Genomic DNA, 19,829 nt, shown 5'->3' with positions numbered 1-19,829 from the left:
ATGCTTCACATTGTTTATCATATACATTATACATTACATTAATTCCTTGTATACTAAAAGACATTAATTTCATTGGATAGCATATAATACTTATAGAATTTGGCACACCAACTGTGTTAGCATTGTCAGTACTTTCTAAATACTTGACATGAATGCCAGACACATTTAGCAAATACAAGAATGCAGCATTTATTCTTGTTGTTGGTGTGACTGATTATGACTCAACTACCGACTGCCTCTGATGCAGCCTAACAAGCTGTATGTTGTCTCACTTTGTCTCACTTGTTTTTCCACAGTGTGGAACACAGTCTTATCTCACGCTTTTGTAACAGACTCTCTCTCTCTGTCTCTCTCATTCTTCCTCTCTCTGTAGCGCGACCTCGGCGGGCGGTGGGGGAGGTCAGATGAAGCGTATGTACAGCGCAGTGCCAGGCCGGGTGTATGTGGCCACTCGTGCCCACTCTGCTACTGGAGACAGAGAGCTCTCACTCAACAAAGGCGACAAAGTTAAAGGTGAGATAGAGCCAAAATGTTCAAAAAGTGTCCTCAAATATAAGAAACATCAACCCCAAAAGATTGTTATCAAAGATCAGCTATTGGCACTGGAATCATTTTGTTGTTCGGTTTTGCATTTTTCTCGATATCTTGATCACTAACCAATCCAACCTCCGGATTTTCTGTATGGTTGATATATTTCCAGTGCAGCTGCAGTAAGGTTTGAAGCGGACAAAATTAAGCTATCTAATACATCAATAGCAAGGAAGAGATAAACACTAGGGAAGAGAGAATTGTAAACAAGTGAAATGTGAAGTACCTGCAGCCACATCCAGTCATCACAAAGCAATACATGTTCCTAGTCATTCTCAGTGGATCCTCCAATGTTATTGTAGAAAATTGAGTAGAACATTTACTGTACATCTCCCTCTTTATATATATCTGTCTATACCTCTACCTGTCTATGTGTCTGTCTATCTCAGTGTTAAGTGTAGGAGAGGGGGGATACTGGGAGGGAACAGTGAAAGGTCGCACTGGCTGGTTTCCTTCAGACTGTGTGGAAGAGGTGGCAGCTCCCAATCGACCAGGTGAGACAAGACTAGCCGGAGCATCACCTTGTATTTGAAAGTATTATTCTGGACTTGCAAACTATCGAGCCTGTTTTGTAGTGCCTTTGGATTTTGTGGTAACCTATTGAGAGAGGAATTTCATATGTTAGATTTTACAGATTTTGAAATAAGTCTTGTGTCTGATAGGAATCTTTTTTTCTTATTTTTTAATCAGTTGGACATGTTTAAATTGAAAGAAATTTGACAGTTTTGATCAATGTAGTGTCAAGAGATGGGTTAACAAAACATATACAATATACATAGCAATCATAAACACACATAGAGAGAGGGCATGCTAGAAAATAGGTTGCATATCCCCTCAGGCTGGAATTATCCTTTCAGTCACTGTAACACCCAGCACATGACACACTCATGTTTACCAGCAGGCCCTTTTGCATGTACTGTGCATGTACAGAACAAGACATTCACTTTGCTCCTATTTTCACAGCTGCACTGTTCACGCAGTGTGCAAACCATATGCCACGTAGAGGACACAAAAAAAAACAGGGTGTAAATATATTTGATTCATTTGTGTGTTGTGCTGAGGACACGACACGTCTACAAAAAGACAGAAGTGTCAAGACGGAAGCTAGAAGTTTAAATTGAGCATATGTTCTGCTATCATGTGCCTTGCAGAGACGCGCAGTGAGAAAGCCAAGAGGAAGCTTTTCCGTAACGTCACTGTGGGAGCCTACGATGGCACTGATGGCCCCAGGTAAGAGTCCAGTGACGAGTTGCTGCGGTTCTTACGATCAGTGATCATTCAGTCATTCAGATAGTCAATAAGTGAGTAACAATGACGTGTCAGCTTTAATCCAACAGTGAGGTCAGAATGCTGCCTTTAACTTGAGATGGCTAAGAAAGAATTACAGTGATCTGGAAAGTAGAGCTGCAACAATTAATCGATTAGTCGATCAACAGAATATTAGTCAGCAACTATTTTGATAATCTATTAATTGTTTTTGGTCACTTTTTAAATAGAAATGTCAAACATTTGCAGGTTCCACCTTCTCAAATGTGAAGATTTGCTGCTTTTCTCTGTTTAATATAACTGTACACTGAATATTTTTGGGTTTCTGACTGTTGGTCAGACAAAACAAGAAATTTCAAGTCATCATACTGGGCAGCAGGAAGTGACAACTAACATTTTTCATCTATCATCTGATATTTCATAGACCAAGCCAACCAGATTAATCGATACTGGGAAGTCTAAATTGCTGGAGAGGTGTGTTTGAGTTGTCTTTGCCCTTTAATCAGATTACCTGTTCCTAAGTGCACCCCGACCTCTCACCCAATGCATGCTGGGACAGGCTCCAGCCCCTCATGATCCTTAACAGGATAGCGGTTTAGAGAATAGACGGACTAATAAAAACCAGGTGAACCCTGATTGGCTGCAGCCCCTGATATAGTTCTAACTGCGGTGTGTCACATGAGCGTGGGCAGCAACTGAACTGTCTGCTCTCTGGTTTATTGCTGTAAGGGAAGACGGTGAGGCCAGTCAAGGTGATTGAAATAGTTGACACACTGGTGTTTTGTTAGCAACGGGATGTTCTTGTTGTTGTTTTTTTGTGTCTGTGTGTGTGTGTGTGTGTGTGTGTGTGTGTGTGTGTGTGTGTGTGTGTATGAGCCCTCTGGTTTGACCTGCTGTGCCTTCATGTCTTCCTGAGTGCTGCATGCGTCTGTTTTCTGCTGATCCTGAACAGCGCTTGTTCTCTATTGTTTCGCCGTGTGAACACGTCAGCGATGAAAGCACAAAGAGCAGCCATGTCATTTTCAGCTCTGCCCCTTTTGACTCCACCAGACAAACGCACTTGTCTCTTTGATACTTCCATCCACACGCCTCACTCTCTCCCCTCTCTTGTGCTTGTTTACACTGAACACAATAATGCCATAATGAATGGTGGAGGGAGGGGGGTGGGGGGTTCTTCTCCTCCTCCATGGCATCTGTCTGAAGCTGCATCCCAGCCCTGGGCAGCTGTAGTTGTGTATTATGAAGCTGTACATGTTTGTTTGAGAGTTAGTGTGTGTGTGAATATGCCTGTGTCTTTGCATATATATATATATACCTCATCCTGCTGATGAGTCATGGGGAGGCTGGAGCGTTGGTTAGGTCCCTGGGCTAGTGGGAAGGACTTACCAGTAGCCACCCCGGGGTTTTACAGCCTCTTACACATTGTGGCTGACATTACCCTTGTGCTTAGCAGCTCTTACTGTCATTCAAAAAGGCATTCACTTTAATGCAGCTGTGGTTGTGTTCTAAATGGAAATAGCAGCCGCTGGGGTTATATTACCTGTGTTAAGTTGGTTAAGCATAATTGCAGCACCGTGGTGAAGTGGTGCTCAATTAAGAGCAAGGTGATCCGGTGCATGTTCCCTCACCGCAGCTAGGCATTTGGGAGAATGTCAATTACTATTTCAGTGAGAGATAGAGAGAGGAAGAGTGTTTTTTAGTCTGTGTGGTGATGACAGCTCTGCGTTACGGTTTAGAGGAGAGGAGGGAGCGAGAGGAAAGTTGGCAAATGTGTGTGTATGAGTAAATCCAGGGTGGGAATCAGCTGTTAGTGAATCTGTGATACACCAGTCAGTGGATGTGCAAATGCAAGCGTTGTCTCTCTCTCTCTCTCTCTCTCTCTCTGTCGCCACACATCTATACCCATCCCCCGCATCCCCACCCGGCAAATTCAGCCCTCCGTCTCCCCTATTTTGCAACCAAACCCCTCTTCCTCTCATCCACACACACACACACACACACACACACACACACACACACACTGCTGTGATAATCTCTGGTATTCTCTTTCTCTCTCTCTCTCTCATGCTTTAACATTGTCTTCCTCTTGTCTGAAGTATGCGGGGTGCAGACCAGCACACTCTCTCTCCCCTCCTCACTCCCCACCTCTCTCGCTCTCTCTCATCCACTCTCGCGGCTCTCTCCGCCTGAGCTCTCGCTGGAAGACCGGGAGGAGGAGGGAGGAGGGAGAAGGGAGGAGGAGGTGGTGGTGGTGGAGAGTGCGTGCGAGAGAGAGGAGGGGGGGACATGGCAATGGGGGGATGCGGAGAGAGAGATTTCTCTCTCTCCCTCTCTTCTTCGTGGCCGTCACTGGGCCCCAGAAACAGGAGCGTGTGGTTCATTTACAGGTAGCGGCTGTTTCCTCATTCATTGGCTGGCTATGGATGTGAGGAGAGGACAATGGAGAGAGGGGAGAGGTAGATGATGCTATTGAGAGGCCGTGCCTTTTCAAGACAGACTAATAAGCTATGTATTCTGTGTGCGTGTATGTTTGTGTGTGTGTGTGTGTCTCCGAGTGTGCGTGTGTGTATGTGTCTTGAATTTGTATTTTTTCCTATGCATGTGAATATCTGTGGGACAGAAGTGGATATTGAATGGAGACTCTGCAGCATGTTTATTCCTGTGTCTTCCTCTCGTGTGTCTCTGAACGCCGTGTGCGTGTGTGTTAGTGCGTGAAAGGGAGCACATATTGATGCATTTCAGTCAGACAGTGTGGGTGTATTTCATTCTCTTTGAGTCATGATTTCTTTAAGCAGATGTTTTTCATTCACTGGGAGTTCCCATTTACCTCTGTTCCTTTAAAAATGCTACTGTCACATCCCTTTTTTTCTAATTTATCTCATTGTATGATTAAAAATGTGTGTTATTTTGACTGTACAAAAGAATGAAAGTGAGTGAGTCCATAAGTCAGTTCCTTTCGAGCTCTAATTTGAGATACCGGTCATTTCTGTGTATGTCTGTGTGTGCATGCATTGGTGTTTATGTGTGTGTGCATGCGACTATACACACTGAATAAAATATATGGGGTTTTCACATATAAGTGTATACGTCATAGTGCTTGATTGCTGTGGGAGTATCTCCTACAGTATGTACATATATATATGTATATGTGCTTTACATCTTACGCATCTACCACGTCTCCATCCACAGTGTGTGTCATTAACATCCGTCAAGTGCTTCACTTGTGGTGTGTGGGTATTGTCCCCATATAGCCAGTCTATCTGCATGTATATTCAGCAGGTGAATGGTTAAAAAGCTGCCTTTTTTCTCAGTAATTGTGGATAGAGGAGAGGATGACTCAGGAGGGTACATAATAACTCAGGTCTCCAGTAGGCTTACAGCTCCATTGGATCCAGTTCAGAGAGAATATCCTACTAGCCATCAGAGATTAACCAGGGACTTTTGCGCTTTTTATGGCCCTAATTGGCCAGAGCAGGATGGTTAATATAGTTATTGAAGAGCTGAACGAGCTATACGTGTACAGGGGACCAGGTGTGTTACTGCAAGCCAGCAACACAAGTTAGAACCACCTGGAGGACCAACACTGGCCATGTTCCCCCCTTGTAGAACTGGATACATTGAGAGCCCGATGGATCCGTCCACCCACTCCATGTTACTTTGATCCTCAGAGAGGGAAAGCATGATGGAAGACAGGGTGAGAGAAAAAGGAATGAGGTGTGAGGAGCAGATGGCTGGAAGGCGGCTGTGCGTTGGCGAAACAGTAACATTGATGGAGAACACACAAGCGATGGACCTCAGTAGGAGAAACTAGCAATCATCTGCTCAGTGCTAAAGTTACGGCTTGGTGTCGAAGTCTGGATCTTCATCCCTGTAGGCCAACGCTCATGACTCTTCTGCACCTCTGTGATTCCACAGCCAAACTTCATTTATTCAATGCTCTGCCGGATTAAATACACACAAACTCGCTGGGTCTGTGCCGCAAGAGACAGTGCGGAATATAATATTATACTGTGATTATTACTTTAGTACCAGTATACACATGGATGTATATTTGGTTTCAGAAGTGGCAGGGATGGGGTCCTCTGCAAGACATAAACGAAAACTTTAAGCCTGAAACCTAAAAGTGAATCAAAATGACGACATTTGTAAATCATATATTGCTTTTTTCTGAGTGGTTACACAACCAAGTTACCAAGATGAATGCCTGGTTGCAGACCTTGTTGTCAGGCAGCCAATCAGATGGTTGTGTTTAGGTTTAGATTACAGATAGTTAAGAGCCACAGTTGGGTTTTGGGTCTGCTGATCGAATTTGTGTGCAGCTTGAGAGAAAGCACTGCTTGAGAGGTTTAAATTCAGGGCACAAAAACTCCCAACTATAGTCACTATTTCCCATGAAAGTCCTGGTGTGAACACACAAAATTCACAAAAACTTCACATTTAAAAAAAGGAGGGACAAAAATTGGACCCACATTGGAAATTATGTCCTGGGTATTCCCAGGGTATTGATACTGCAATGTTTTGGCAGCCGAGCTATCACTATAAATAAAGACCTCTTTGACCAGGCTACTTGTCTTATTCGCTCACAGGTCAGTTCTTCTAGGAAATCAGATCCTTCGATTTGATTTCAGTTGCAGTGTCAGTTTCAGTTAAGTTGAGGAGCACAAACTAACACAGAAATGAGCTGCTTAGGAAAGAAATATCTGAAATTCCTCTTAAATCATCCAGCGCTGCTCAAGCCCTGGGCTTTCTAACAGAACCAGGGTGAATTGACATTGTTAGAAAGTCAAGTCCAGAAATGAGTCATGAGATGTGGCTGTGTGGCAGTGTGGAGTCCATTTAACCAGCCCTATATTAGAGAAAAGGTTGTAAAGCAGCTTGGCCAAAAGTCCGAGACATGGTAATAGAATAATGAAGCAGCTTCCTGGGCCAGCCGTTACACTACTCCAACCATCTCGTACTGTAATAAGATTGCATCACTGTGATCCCTGTTTCCCAGTCTTTGAGCTAGAGGAGCTGTTTGTGGAAAGAGATTAGAGGCCTGTCTGACTTCTTCTTCTACATAATTTGAAGTGTCATGTATGACCGGTAGTGGTGCGCTGGAGTCGGTAAAGCAGTATCCTTGCAAAAAGCTGCCAGAGGCGTTGAAAGCTAATGCAGCGATTTAGGTGCATTTGGAAGTTTCCATTACCAGTGAAGTGTATGTGAACATTTTTCTAATGTGGCGTTTCCCCGGCCCAGTGCTCGTCAGCTTCGGCTGGATTAGTCCATAGTATGGAATGTCATCTCATGTACACTTCCTCCCATTGTGATATTAACAATATCCCAGCCATCAACCCTTTGGTTCACCAGCGTTTTTTTTTTTTTGTATGACATTGTCAAGCCAACCTATCTTTTGCTGCAGTGTGATTTCATAATGTGATGCAGTATAGCTGTTTTCCACATTCAGAAAATGCTTTATTTGCATGACAATAAGACTTTTCTGTTTCTATAGAAGTCATATAGCTCTCCTCTTCTCCAATTCTCTCTCCTTTTCTCCCTGTCTCTCTCCATCCTCCTCTCCTCTTCTTCTCTGCCCCATCTTTACTCCCTCTAAGTGACTACATCATTAAGGAGAAGACAGTGCTCCTACAGAAGAAAGACAATGAGGGCTTTGGCTTTGTGCTTAGGGGAGCCAAAGGTGAGCTTCGTCTCCAAAAATTCAGTCTCTATAGATTTTCTTAGTCTCATGCTCTTTTTCTCTCTATCTAATGTATCTCTCACTCCCTCATTTTCAAACCCATGTTCTTGTTATCTGCAGCTCAGACTCCCATAGAGGAGTTCACTCCGACGCCAGCCTTCCCCGCCTTGCAGTACCTGGAGTCTGTCGATGAGGGGGGTGTGGCGTGGAGGGCGGGCCTGAGGATGGGGGATTTCCTCATTGAGGTATGGACAAGCTGTAATTTGGACTAACACACCAACTGAACCCATCATGGAATTTAATCAGAGGTCCTGTTTATCAATAATGTGCCTTATTCAGAAGTTACAATAGATTTATAAAACAATAAATTCCCTTTTGCAAATGCACCTTGCCTTTCTGGGTCAGTGTTGATGTTTCAGAGTATACTTTTTGGATTTCCAACCAAGCAAGTAGTGCGGCCTCATCATAGGATATTTCCTATGCAGCTACAGTTGACTTGGATAGCAGCAGAATCCTCAGATATCTGAAACATGAACACTAAAGTAAATGCCAGGTTTTGGTGTCAGTCCTTCAGAATCACAGATCCAGAGTTTCCTTTAAGACTCAGGGGAGATTCAACAGGAATATAAAGGCAACTCCATGGTAAAACAGGCAGAAATCTCCTGATAATATCATCAAATGACTACCAGGCAACAAGCGTAACAAGCTACATGACATATTGATAATATGCTTTGAGCGAGGGGTTTAACTTCTTGTAGACTGAAGAAATGTACTATAATAAGTGTTTTCTTCACTGTCATGCACTCAATGCAACAATTGTATTTTTCAGGCCATAGTTTTTATAGTGTTGTTAAGCATACAGTACCAGTAAAAAGTTTGAACACAAAAGTGTGTCCAAACTTTTGACTGTTACTGTACTGTCTATCTGGTTTCTTTTTGTCAGAGTTGTTTAGGGTCTGCTGTACTTCTAACTGCTGGTCCTCACTGACCTTGTACCTTTAAAAGTTATGTTATGCAACTTTTTTTGCCTTGAGAGCTCACTTCTAAAAATGGTGTCAAACCTCTATTAAAGCTGACACATACTGCTAATTGGTATTCAACCTAATATGACTCACTTATGTAGCAGCCCAAGCCTTTGTAACTGAGATTTACTGTAGCTGTTGCCTGAACTGCTGGTGCTTAGTGTGAAGCTAAGTCTTAAAAAACATAAAGTATGCCGTACACAAGAAAGCTATATCACTCTGTACCGTAAGGTGTTTCTGTTTTTGTGTCCACCCCCTGTAACCCGAGTTGATTCTTTATTTAAATGGAAATTAATGCAAAACATCATCTGATTCTGCATTCAGTCCTTCTGTGTTTTTGTCTCTGTCAGGTGAACGGCCAGAATGTAGTGAAGGTTGGCCACCGGCAGGTGGTCAACATGATCCGACAGGGCGGCAACAGTCTCATGGTGAAGGTTGTGATGGTCGCTCGAAACCCTGAACTGGAGGACACTGCTCGGAAGAAAGGTAAGCATCAAATTTTCCTTGTATGTCATTTCCGTCATGTGTTTATGATGAGATGATAAAGCTGATTGCATGTTTACTTCACCCTAAATGCCTGTTGCAATGTGGTTGTCATTGGTGGTGACTGCATGTTTATACGAGAATACTAAACATTAAGTCTGAATTTGGCTGGCTTCCCTTGGCAGCACCGCAGCAGACTAAAAGACTGACTCCTCCTGCCATTGCCCTGCGCTCCAAGTCAATGACATCAGAGCTGGAAGACATGGGTAAGATGATGGAGGGGACAAAGGACTGAATGCAAAGAATACAGAGAAGGGGATGTCTGGAAAGAAAATGTAAAAAAATAAATTGAGTTTTCCTTTTTATGCAGGGGAATAGCATTACATAGTTTCTTTTAGGTGGGTTAGAACCTTGTCTGCAGGGTGGTGGTACAGTATCATAGTAGTATTAGGGAAACACAGCATTAAATATTAACCAAGTTAACGCAGAGAGCCAAGAAAATTTGCCTGTATAGGTGCAATTTCATCTTTTTACATTAGCAATGTTTTGATAGGGAAGGAGCCTTTTTTGCACTTTTGATATTACTTAGGAAGAAGAAAGGTGATAATTAAACAGCGACGCTAAGATAGCAGTTGCATGTTGTGAAATGCTAACAAACTGCTCTTTGTCTCTTTTTCTTCTGAACTCCATGTGCTGCATACAGTGGACAAAGGTGGGAGAATCATGGATTTGTGTGCCCTCATTATCATTTCCGTCCCCATCACCATCCCTTTCATCACTTCTGCTTTCACACCATCACATGTGTCTGAGTATGTATTTCATCCTTTCATCTGCGTTATACATATGACTACACAGCGGTTCTAGTCACACCTAATTTCTGTTTCCCGAATTATGTATGCTACAGCTGCCTCTCCATGGAAAAAGAAAGCAGGTGAATATCAGCCTTTATCATTACCCCTATCAGCCCCTGAGCTTTAATTAAAAGTCAGCCTGTTTGATGCTCTTTTTTTCTCCTCTTTTTTCAGAATACGAGTCCTCTCAGGGTCCTGATAAGAAAAGGACAGTCTATCAGATGGCACTAAGTAAGAAATCACTCACGGCTCTTGTTATACTGTAAGAGGGTGTTTTTAAACCATAGGGGAACAGTAGGGGGCTCACTGAAATTCTCCGTTTCATGTTTCTGCTTTTATTTTATGCTCCCTCTCACACTACCTTTCTTTTCTGCCCTAACCCTGATCTGTCTTTGTTTTAGATAAACTGGATGAAATCTTGGCTGCTGCCCAACACACTATTACATCAGACAACCAGGGCCAGAGAGGTCACGGGGGCAAGAGGGACAGGAGCAAGAGTATTGTTCCCAATGTCTCCAATGAGGTACTGTTGGGAATTGAAAGGAAATGGTTCTAGTTATGGTTGTTACCATAATTTGGGGGCCTGCTGGCTTTTTTGACTCAATTTCCCTATTATCAACAAAGTATTAACATTGAGAAATACTGGACAGCTGTGAAACTCTCTCTTAGCCCTGCAATACCAGATTCACATATATAAGAGAGTTTCTACACTGCTTTACAATATAGCACATATTTAGTCATGGAAGTGACTAATGCCTGCAAAAAAACGATTCCTATCTATAAAGCACCTTGGTCTTTCTTTTTCTTAGCTGTATGTGTGTTCTGCTGCCCTCACTGTACTTAACAGAAAATGATTGACAATTGACCACCCACACCAAAACATTTGTTTAAGTGTGAGTCAGGTTGTGTCCATTCATGTATTCTCTGTTGGCTGATACACTAATACTTGGACTGGTTCTGCTGTATTGCATTATAATGTATATCAGATCAGCCAACATCCATTTTATTCGATTATATCTGAGTAAATGTTTCCTCTATTCTCTTTATTCCCCCTTTCTCTTCAAATTCTTCTTCAAATGCTCCCTTTTCTTCTTCTATAATGTATTACCTGAAGCCAACGTACGAGCAGCAATCATCAGTGAATATGGTGCAGCCCGGACCAGGTTTTACCTACAACCAAGCTCATTTTCAACCAGGCCACGGTCCTCAGCATGCAGTCATGATGCGTCAAAAATCTATTGGTAACGCTTATTATCACGGAACGATTTCTGCCTGCTCAATATATGAGTTTGTTTTCAAGTGTCTGCTTGTAACTGCCTGTGTCCTTGTCCTCAGGTGTAACAGAGGAGGAGAGGCAGTACCTTCACCCACCTGCTATGAAGCTGGCTCGTAGCCTGTCAGTGCCGGGACCAGAAGAAATCCCCCCACCCCCTAACACATCCGCCCCAGAACCGCCTTTATCCGCAGGTCCTCATCCTGGGAGAGGGCCTGCTATGCCCATACCCCCTGTATCTCAAGCTCACTACCAGCTCCACTCCCAACCAGGGCATCCTACTCAAGCAGGCTGGGAGAGGGGAGGACCTGGTGGGATGAACCAGCAGGTCATGGTCCCCACCCTACGCAGACAATCGGATGGACTTTGCATCAGGGAGACAGAGGCACCCAGGAGAGGTGGCGGCAAAATGGGAGGGTTAAGGAGAGGCTACAGCAGTGCTACACCACCAACAAGTGCTAAGCCTAAGGCCCAACAAGCACCACCACATCATCCACATATGGCCACCCGGGAGCAGAGTGGAGGGGTTGGCAGGGGGGGTGCCAAGAGAGGCGGTCGAGGAGCTCTGATGAAGCAATCTAAAGTAGAAGATGGGTTGCGACAGCACAGAGGAAAAGGGGGTGGTGCCAAAGACAAGAGCTCCATCCCCATTCCCACCATCATTGTCAAAGCGCCCTCCACCAGCAGCAGTGGCCGAAGCAGTCAGGGTAGCAGTATGGAGGCCGAGCCCTCACCAGATGTAGAGGACCAGACCTCTGCAGATGCAACCCAAGACAGCCCCAATACCAGTCTACCCTCACCACTCACCCCCTTACCACCTCAGCTCCCCCCATCCACCTCCTTGCCTTCATCAACTGTTGCCACTTCGGTTTCCTCGCAGCAGAACCTGGAAAACTTGGACTACACTTCGACATTCGGTACAGCCTTAGGAGGAGGAGGAGGGGCACGCAGGGAAAGGGAACGTTTTCGTGATATGAGAAGAAAGAGTGCTTCTTTCTTCCTCTCATCTGAGGAGGACATCCAAGGCGAGGCAGGAGGAGGAGCAGGAGAGGGAGGAGGAGCACTAGGGACAAGAATTCAGCCTTTACAGGGCTCACAAATGGAAGTACCTACTCCTCGACTGCGGCCCTCTAAGTCTATAGATGAGGGCATGTTTTCTGGAGACAACTATGTGAACTATTCCAGCAGCATGCCCCCAGCCTTTGGCCTGCCTGAGTATTCTTCCCCTGTCCTTGGTCAGGATGGCCAACCCAAGTCAGCTCCATCAATGTACGGCTCCCAGCCAGCCACTACCTTCATCCACCCACTTACAGGGAAAGTTCTAGATCCGTCGTCCCCACTTGGCCTGGCGCTAGCTGCAAGAGAGAGGGCCCTAAAGGATGACCGCAGGACGCGCCGAGAGGAGAGACACTTTGGTCGGCAGCTGTCCACAGTAGGAGCATTCCCCACCCCTGTTCAGACCCCAACTCCTTCCCTTTTTGCAACCCCTACACAATCGGCCTACACTTCCCCAGTCTCCCTCCACCTAAGCTCCCCCACCGCCACCACCTCGCCTGCATCTATGAGCCGGCCACAGTCACCAAGGATATTACGTTTGGGAGGAGGAGGTGGGGAGAGGACGGAGAGGGAAAAGGAGGGAGGACCCAGGGAGGGTCTTAGAGTTCGTTTCTCAGAGGACAGAAACAGTCAATATTCAACCCAGTATTACCCACAAAGCCCCAGAGAGAGAGATAGAGAAAAGGAGACATACGACAGTAGATCTGCTCCACCCATACAGCCTCCTCCACCACCGGCTCAGCCTGCCCCCCGCAGACCTTCCTTTCTGCAGATGGACAGCACTCCCAACAGCAGCTACATCCCTCAGTACACTGTCCCCACAGCCCCAGTGCAGGCACATGAAGCCATGGGAGAGGCAAGAGCAGGAGTGGGTGGAGGTCTAGGATTGATGGTTCTCCCTCCACCAGCTCCCTCAATAGACGCAGATGACGAGTTCGTCTTTGTAGATCCTTTGCCACCTCCTTTACAGTTTGCTAATGGTAAGAACGAGAGAGGCAAGGAGTTTCACCAGCAGCATCAACACCCGAGTCAACAGTCTGCTGCTGTTGCACCACCTCCTCCACCCCCTCTTCCATCTTCCAAGCCCTCAAACGCACCCCAACCTTCTTCGCAGGGTGGTGACTCTGCTGCCTCCAGCCTTACCTCCTATGACAGCGAGGTGGCTAACCTCACACAGTCAGCGCTCTCTCCATCTTTTCAGTCCCCACAGATATTTCCCCCTTCCTCCACCACCACCATGACCTCTACTGCTGCTCTGCCTCCCACGTCACTACATAGACCCCAACCCATGTCCCATTCTCATCCCTATTACAGCAGCTCTAATGACCCAATGGTGGGTGGTCACATCCTGGCCCAGGACAGAGGCACAGCTGCCCTCACCACCACGATGACCTATGCTACCACTACCATGACAGCCACTGCTGCCGCCTCCACCACCACAACCTCTCCAGCATCCTCTGACTACAGCATGACCATGGCTGGGCCTAAGGCTGGCTTCAGCACAGGGGGCAAAGCTTCAGACTACACTCATCACACTACTATTATAACCAAGAGCGGAGACTGGCAAGATGCTGTGGTGGATTCCGGGATTGAGGAGCTGGACAGTCACAGCAGTAGCGACCACCATTTAGAAATGCTGGGATTGACAGGGCTGAGAGGAGAGAGGGGAGGGATCGGTGGAGACGGGCGAGGAGAAGAGGGAGAGAAAGGAGATGAGCATCAGGATCCTTGCACAACCTACTCAGGTGGGCAAACATTTGAGGTGCACAGCACAAAACTGGCAAACCCTATGTTTCCAAAGATGACTCATTACAAGGAGGGGGGAGGGAGAGGCCCGTCTGTAGCACTACGTAGGCAGAACAGCACCAACCCTGCTCCCTTGCAGTTGCAGAGACAAAGCAACCCAGAAGATTCCAGGTTAGACGGAGCTTTGGCAGATGAAAGGAAGCGTAAGCTGAGCCGATCCAAAATGGAGGATGGCTTTAGCTCTACCTTGGCTGCCTGCTTAGAGAGACCCATGGACACTCGGTCGGTGGGCTGGGGTGAGGTCGGGGAGCATGAGGAAGGCGGGGAGGTAATCCAGAGAGGTAGTATTGCTTTGGATGGCCGTAGGCTCCACTCACCTCTTTCTGGTGTAAAAGCGAGCATCATCAATGAGCTAAGCTCCAAGCTGCAACAGATGAGTAGCATGAAGAGCATGGATGACTGGAGCCACACTCCGAAATCACCCACCATGCACAGGTTTGTTTGTTGTCCTTGGTATTAAATGAAAGTTTGCTTATGAGCTTATTTTACCTAAAGTTTGTTGTTAGAATTAAAGTTAATAGCTTCATTTTGTGTGTCTTTCAGGTGTTCAGCGGATTTCACTGATGCTTTTCACAGCCCCCCCAGTGGCCGCTCCACCTCGCCCTTACCCACGTCCTCCCCACAGCACCGTCAGATCCTCACACCCAATCTGTCGGCCACTCCTTCAGTCTCCCCCTCCCCTCAGGTCCCAGTTCAGCGCAATTGGACCCGCTCCCCTTCTCCACAGATGCCTTCCTCCCCGGTTCACTCACACCCTCCCCATTCGCCAACCTACTGTCCGTACCCAACGTCACCAAAGCATCGATCTAAGATGCGTAGACAGACTTTTGATTTCCAGTGCAGTCCCACTAAGGAGATGCGGTCTTCAGTCTCCCGACGCCGTGCTCCTAGCCCTCTTATCTATAACACTGAGCAGCCAAACCCCACCCCTCCAAGACCCTCGTCCCTCCCCATCCTTCCCAGTACACCTGTCTACAATAACCCCTTTGACTTCCCTGGGCCCCTCACTCCCCCTTCTCCTGGCATCCCTCTAGGAGATACCTACAAGACTTCAACACCTCCACTGTACTCCCCATCTGGTGTGCCAAGTCCAAACCCCTTACTCGTCTCCCGCTCTCTCTCCCCCACCCATTTTCTCTCTGGAGCCTCCTCCCCCATGCACTTGCCCCCCAGCCCATCATGCCTCAACTATCCCCAACTCACACCTCCCCCGCCAGCCAAACCCTTCGCTGTCAAGCCCCTACCCTACTGGACCAAGTACGACGTGGCCGACTGGTTGGCTTACCTAAACCTGGGTGAACACAGAGAGCGTTTTATAGACAATGAGATAGATGGATCTCATCTGCCTTCACTTACCAAGGATGACTTCTTGGACCTGGGAGTGACACGCGTTGGACATCGGATGAACATCGAGAGGGCGCTGAAGAAACTCACTGACAGGTGAGGGAGGACTAATAGACTCTGGAAGACTTAAAAGCAGCAAGGTCGCAAGGTCAAAAAGGAAGCACCGGATGGTGAAGGAAAGTCAAAGTGTCTCATTCCTTCCATACAAGTTAGCTGGACCATCCCCTTTCGTCATTAGATGCATAGAGTTTGATAAGTTATCTCATCTTCCCTCCATCTCTTTCTCTTTCTCCTTATTAACCTGTGTTTTATCAATCCTATTTAGTTTTCTCCATCTTTATTTTAATTTCTGCCCATTCTTATTCTTTGATTTGCCCTCCTTCTCTCCCCAGGCGACTCGCCTCTCCTTTGCATGTCACTACTTCTCCCCGAGACACAGACTGAGAGAGTGATGGGGTGATTCAAAGATGAAAGAAAGGGAGAGAAACAAATTGACAAAGATGAACAATAACAGAAGATGTGGAAGAGAAGAACAGTGGACATCAACAGGTTGTGATGAACTTAGACTAAGGGCTGGATATGTGGGAAAATTGTTGTCTTGAAAATTTGTTATAAATGTAGAGAAATGTTGAAATTTGTGAAATGACAACTGGTCGAGAAAGGGCACGATGAATATCATGAAAATGACGCTGTTCAACTGAAAATATACTTTGAAACTTTTGATGGACAGGCATTTAATTAACACACCGTTTTGTGCTGTAAAAGACAAACACATACACACACATAGACACTCATATTCTCACACACACACTGACAGATGGATTCTCACACCATCTGCTGCATAGCAGCACTGAGAAAACTTCAGTCTGAGTTCACTGAGAAGTTGAAAAGTTGCTGCTTAAGGGGTAAACCCCCATAAAATGTTACTGATTGTGGCTGAGCCAGAAACTCTAGCGAAAACAAAACATAAGGACCACATCCTGACATCAGTTTGTAGCTTTAAGCAGATCAGAGTATCTAATGGCTGTGAGTGCTGGAGCCAAAGTCAGAATATGAGAGAAAATGTTTTATTTGTAAATGATGATAGAAGAAAATGATAGAGAAAAATAGTATTCTTTTATATATTTGCCATATTCCCCCAAAGGATGCCCCAATAAGCTTTGTATGTATGTACTTTGCGAGCACTAAATATATCTTACATGTTAAACGGGATTCACTATTAGTAGAACCATTTGTTTTGTACTAAGTGCTGATCGCAATCATTCATTTCAAACTGGTCGGGGTATTTATAATCGTTGAATTCAAGTTGTGCATAATGAGGATATACAAATATTGAGAAAATATTGTTGTGAAATGACCTTTTATTATTTTCCTGATTATTATATAGAAAGCAGAGGGAATTTTGGAGAGGAACTGAGAAGGGTTTGCATTTCATTTCTAACTGCAAATCATCTTTTCTTAGACTTTATCGGTGTTCATTCATGGCCATAGCACAGGTCAGGGGATGAATCCATCCTCTTTTGATGCCATAATGTTGACCGCTCTCTCTCACACAGCAGGTGCCGTGATCAAAAAGGGCTTTTTACTGCTTCTCTGTTTGCCTGACTCCCTCAACCTTCAGCCTTTGTGAGTCTGTGTGTCTGATTTTGTGCGTGTGTGTTCGTCAGCCTGCCTTGGTGGCCAAATGCTTTCCCTGACCTACACCCTTCTCTTTCTAATGCCTTTTCCAAAAACTTGTTTATAATGGTCAGAAAACATTGTTTTTCTTCTCACCAGTTGACAATCCTAATGTTTCCCTGTTCCACACATTAACCCTTGAAAGGAAATACTCTGTCCCACTTTACAAAAGGTATTTTCAGACTGATTAACTTAAGGTAAATACTGTATATGTTACATAGAGGTGAACGTGAGTGCCCTGGATTTTTTTAACATGCCAGTTAGCCATTCCCTGCAGTGAATTCTACTGTAAGGCAAAAACCCATCGTTTATAGATCTATATGTACTGATGATGATGACAACGATAACATAAAGCATAATAAAGATAACATTAAGTATGTAAACCTTTTTAAGAATCTCCGTCTTCCAAATAGTGTGGACAAATTCTTTAAAGCTTTGTTTGTTTATGTTTCATTTCCAGTTTACTGTAAATGCTTTCTATACTGCTCGCCCTGTGGTGACCCCAGTGAAGCTGACACACGTTAGTTAATGCATATTCTCTCTATGTGAGTATAAAATTATGACTCTGTATTCTCATGCTGAGTTGCCTCAATGCTATCTCGTGATGGACGCTATTCTGAGAAGTGAAAGGACAGAGCGGTAGTGTAGAAAGCATTACATACTATGGTTTAAAAAGTATTTTAGGTCTAGTGAAATGCATAATGAATATGACTACATACAGTATGAGCATAAGTATGCAGAGATAAAAGGTATATATATAAATATATATATATATAAAGTTTTGTTTTAAATAAAATACAGTATATACTGATAAACAATATGATAGAGGTACAACTAAGGTGTTGAAATAAATGCTAAAATAAACTATGGCCCTGTCTTGATTCTCATTTCTTCTTGGATTCCCTCTGACAGATTCACATAATGATCCAATTTAAAGTGCTGTGTTTGAATTGAGCCATTTGGCAGCAGCTCGTCTCAGCCCTGCGGTGGTTGAACACAACATTGTTTTCAGGTCCAGGATTATTTTCCCATCAGGCTCGGTGAGCTAATAGGACAAAAGAGTAGAGCTCACTGGGAGGTAGAAGATGAGATGGCTTAATTCAAAGCAAGCAGCGGCTGCATTCATGCGGCAAACCCAAAGACGCCTGTAAGGCACCAAAAACAATGAAAAAAGCTTGGAAGAGGATGAATGAGATTGTTTGCTAGCATGGTGGCCAGTACAAGGTTCATGGTAGAAAATTGTAAATATAATACTGGTGGCTTTTTAAAGTTTGTGCCATGTTGCCCCCTTCATGTATTTCTCTTGCTGAGGTCTGCTTACAGTTAGAAAGAACTCCGGATGTCAAGATGTGTTTTTCTCTGTGGAGATGAAGCCACTAGCTGCCATTTTTCTTCTATAGATAAAAACACTTTTCATTACAGTGTACCTTGTCAAAGTTTCTCTAATTTCCAGTTACTTCTTGTAATTCTTGTTCCATTGGTAGAAACTAGAATTGGATGACAAATTAAAGGAGAAACCAGTGTTTGCCTACCACAAGCTGCCAAAACAGCTTCAGTGCTCCTTGGAATAGATATTCCTAGTCTCTGAATGAGGGATGAACACCGCTCTTCCAAAAGATATTCCCTCATTTGGTGTTTTGATGAAAGTGGCATAGAGCACTGTCCAACATATTTGTCTAAAATCGCAAATAGGTGTTGAATTTGGGTGAGATCTGGTGACTGTGAAGACCATATCATATGATTCACATAATTTTCATGCTCATGAAACCATTCAGTGCCCTTCCTGTCCTATGTGGAGGCATGTGTTTGTTTACTCATTTAATCAGGGTTCTCTATTAATTTGTCATCTGCATTTTCAGTGGGAGATGTTGACAGTGGGGTCTGAGGAATATACAATGCAAAAGGGGGCACTTACTCTGGACACCAATGTCACTCTTGAAATTTTAAAATGTCATTTTCCAGTGCTGTGAGCACCACAAATGAAATTCCATTTACCTCTCATGTATTGGGTGGAGGCAAAAATGAATCAGACTGATATCTGGAAACCTAAGTAAGCTATCTGCATGACTAGATACCACCAATGATATGTGATAAAACACATGAACCTGCCCTTTAATGTCACCTTGCATTCAGTGGAAGAAATAAAAAATTTCTGCCAGGAGAAATTTAAATGCTCAAAACCATGTGACATTCAGCTTAGTCTAGTTTTTGGCGCTGTGAGATGGGAGACATTACTGTACATAACACATAACCACAAACTGTCAAGGTTGACGCAACAATAATTATTTCCATTGTAAAAATTCAGAAGTCCTGGCGACTAGAATACGTCATACTACCAACAAACCATCAATTATAATTTTGTTATCCTCAATAAAACTACTTGAAAACTCATTTTAAAATGATTTACAAGTTCATGTGTAGAATAATAAACTTACAATTTTGTTTGCTTGTTTCACATAAGCTATAATTTCACCCTTAAAAATTGTAGTGGTAGCCAATTTATTTCTTCCAACTGCTTGCAACACAGAACATAAAAAAACAAGTACCCATATTGTTATTAAAGTTAGTCTGCTGGGCATGAGTTTCTCCAAAATGTACAAAAGTGGTAAATATATGGGCAGCTGTAAATTTCAGGCTACGTTTGGCAATGTAATAAACAATTAATAGCCGATATGTACAATTTGGGAGTGTAAACCTGATTTAGACAGCAGTAAATGGACTGTAACTCTGGATGACACTGGTGCTTTTCTTTAACTCCTGGCTAATATCCAGAAGAGAATAGACCG

The 19,829-nt window shown here is 44.4% G+C and overlaps 1 protein-coding gene across 1 annotated transcript in view; it reads left to right on the top strand.

Annotated features, from left to right (window-relative positions):
* LOC121886957 (SH3 and multiple ankyrin repeat domains protein 3-like) overlaps positions 1 to 17,453 on the top strand; it is a 55,082-nt gene extending 37,629 nt beyond the window's left edge. The window contains exons 16-30 of the mRNA XM_042397408.1: positions 374 to 513; positions 978 to 1,082; positions 1,740 to 1,818; positions 7,449 to 7,531; positions 7,652 to 7,776; positions 8,904 to 9,039; positions 9,222 to 9,302; positions 9,740 to 9,748; positions 9,941 to 9,967; positions 10,062 to 10,118; positions 10,289 to 10,410; positions 11,002 to 11,128; positions 11,223 to 14,457; positions 14,566 to 15,462; positions 15,759 to 17,453. Coding sequence (XP_042253342.1) covers positions 374 to 513; positions 978 to 1,082; positions 1,740 to 1,818; positions 7,449 to 7,531; positions 7,652 to 7,776; positions 8,904 to 9,039; positions 9,222 to 9,302; positions 9,740 to 9,748; positions 9,941 to 9,967; positions 10,062 to 10,118; positions 10,289 to 10,410; positions 11,002 to 11,128; positions 11,223 to 14,457; positions 14,566 to 15,462; positions 15,759 to 15,810 — 5,275 coding nt within the window. The 3' untranslated portion in view covers positions 15,811 to 17,453. The remainder of the gene's footprint in view (positions 1 to 373; positions 514 to 977; positions 1,083 to 1,739; positions 1,819 to 7,448; positions 7,532 to 7,651; positions 7,777 to 8,903; positions 9,040 to 9,221; positions 9,303 to 9,739; positions 9,749 to 9,940; positions 9,968 to 10,061; positions 10,119 to 10,288; positions 10,411 to 11,001; positions 11,129 to 11,222; positions 14,458 to 14,565; positions 15,463 to 15,758) is intronic.
* The last annotated feature ends 2,376 nt before the right edge of the window (positions 17,454 to 19,829 follow it).

Source organism: Thunnus maccoyii, chromosome 20 (assembly GCF_910596095.1).
Source record: "Thunnus maccoyii chromosome 20, fThuMac1.1, whole genome shotgun sequence".
NCBI classification, from domain to species: Eukaryota; Metazoa; Chordata; class Actinopteri; order Scombriformes; family Scombridae; genus Thunnus; species Thunnus maccoyii.
The sequence above is the reverse complement of the archived record's forward strand: the minus strand, read 5'-3'. Positions and strand labels throughout refer to the sequence as shown.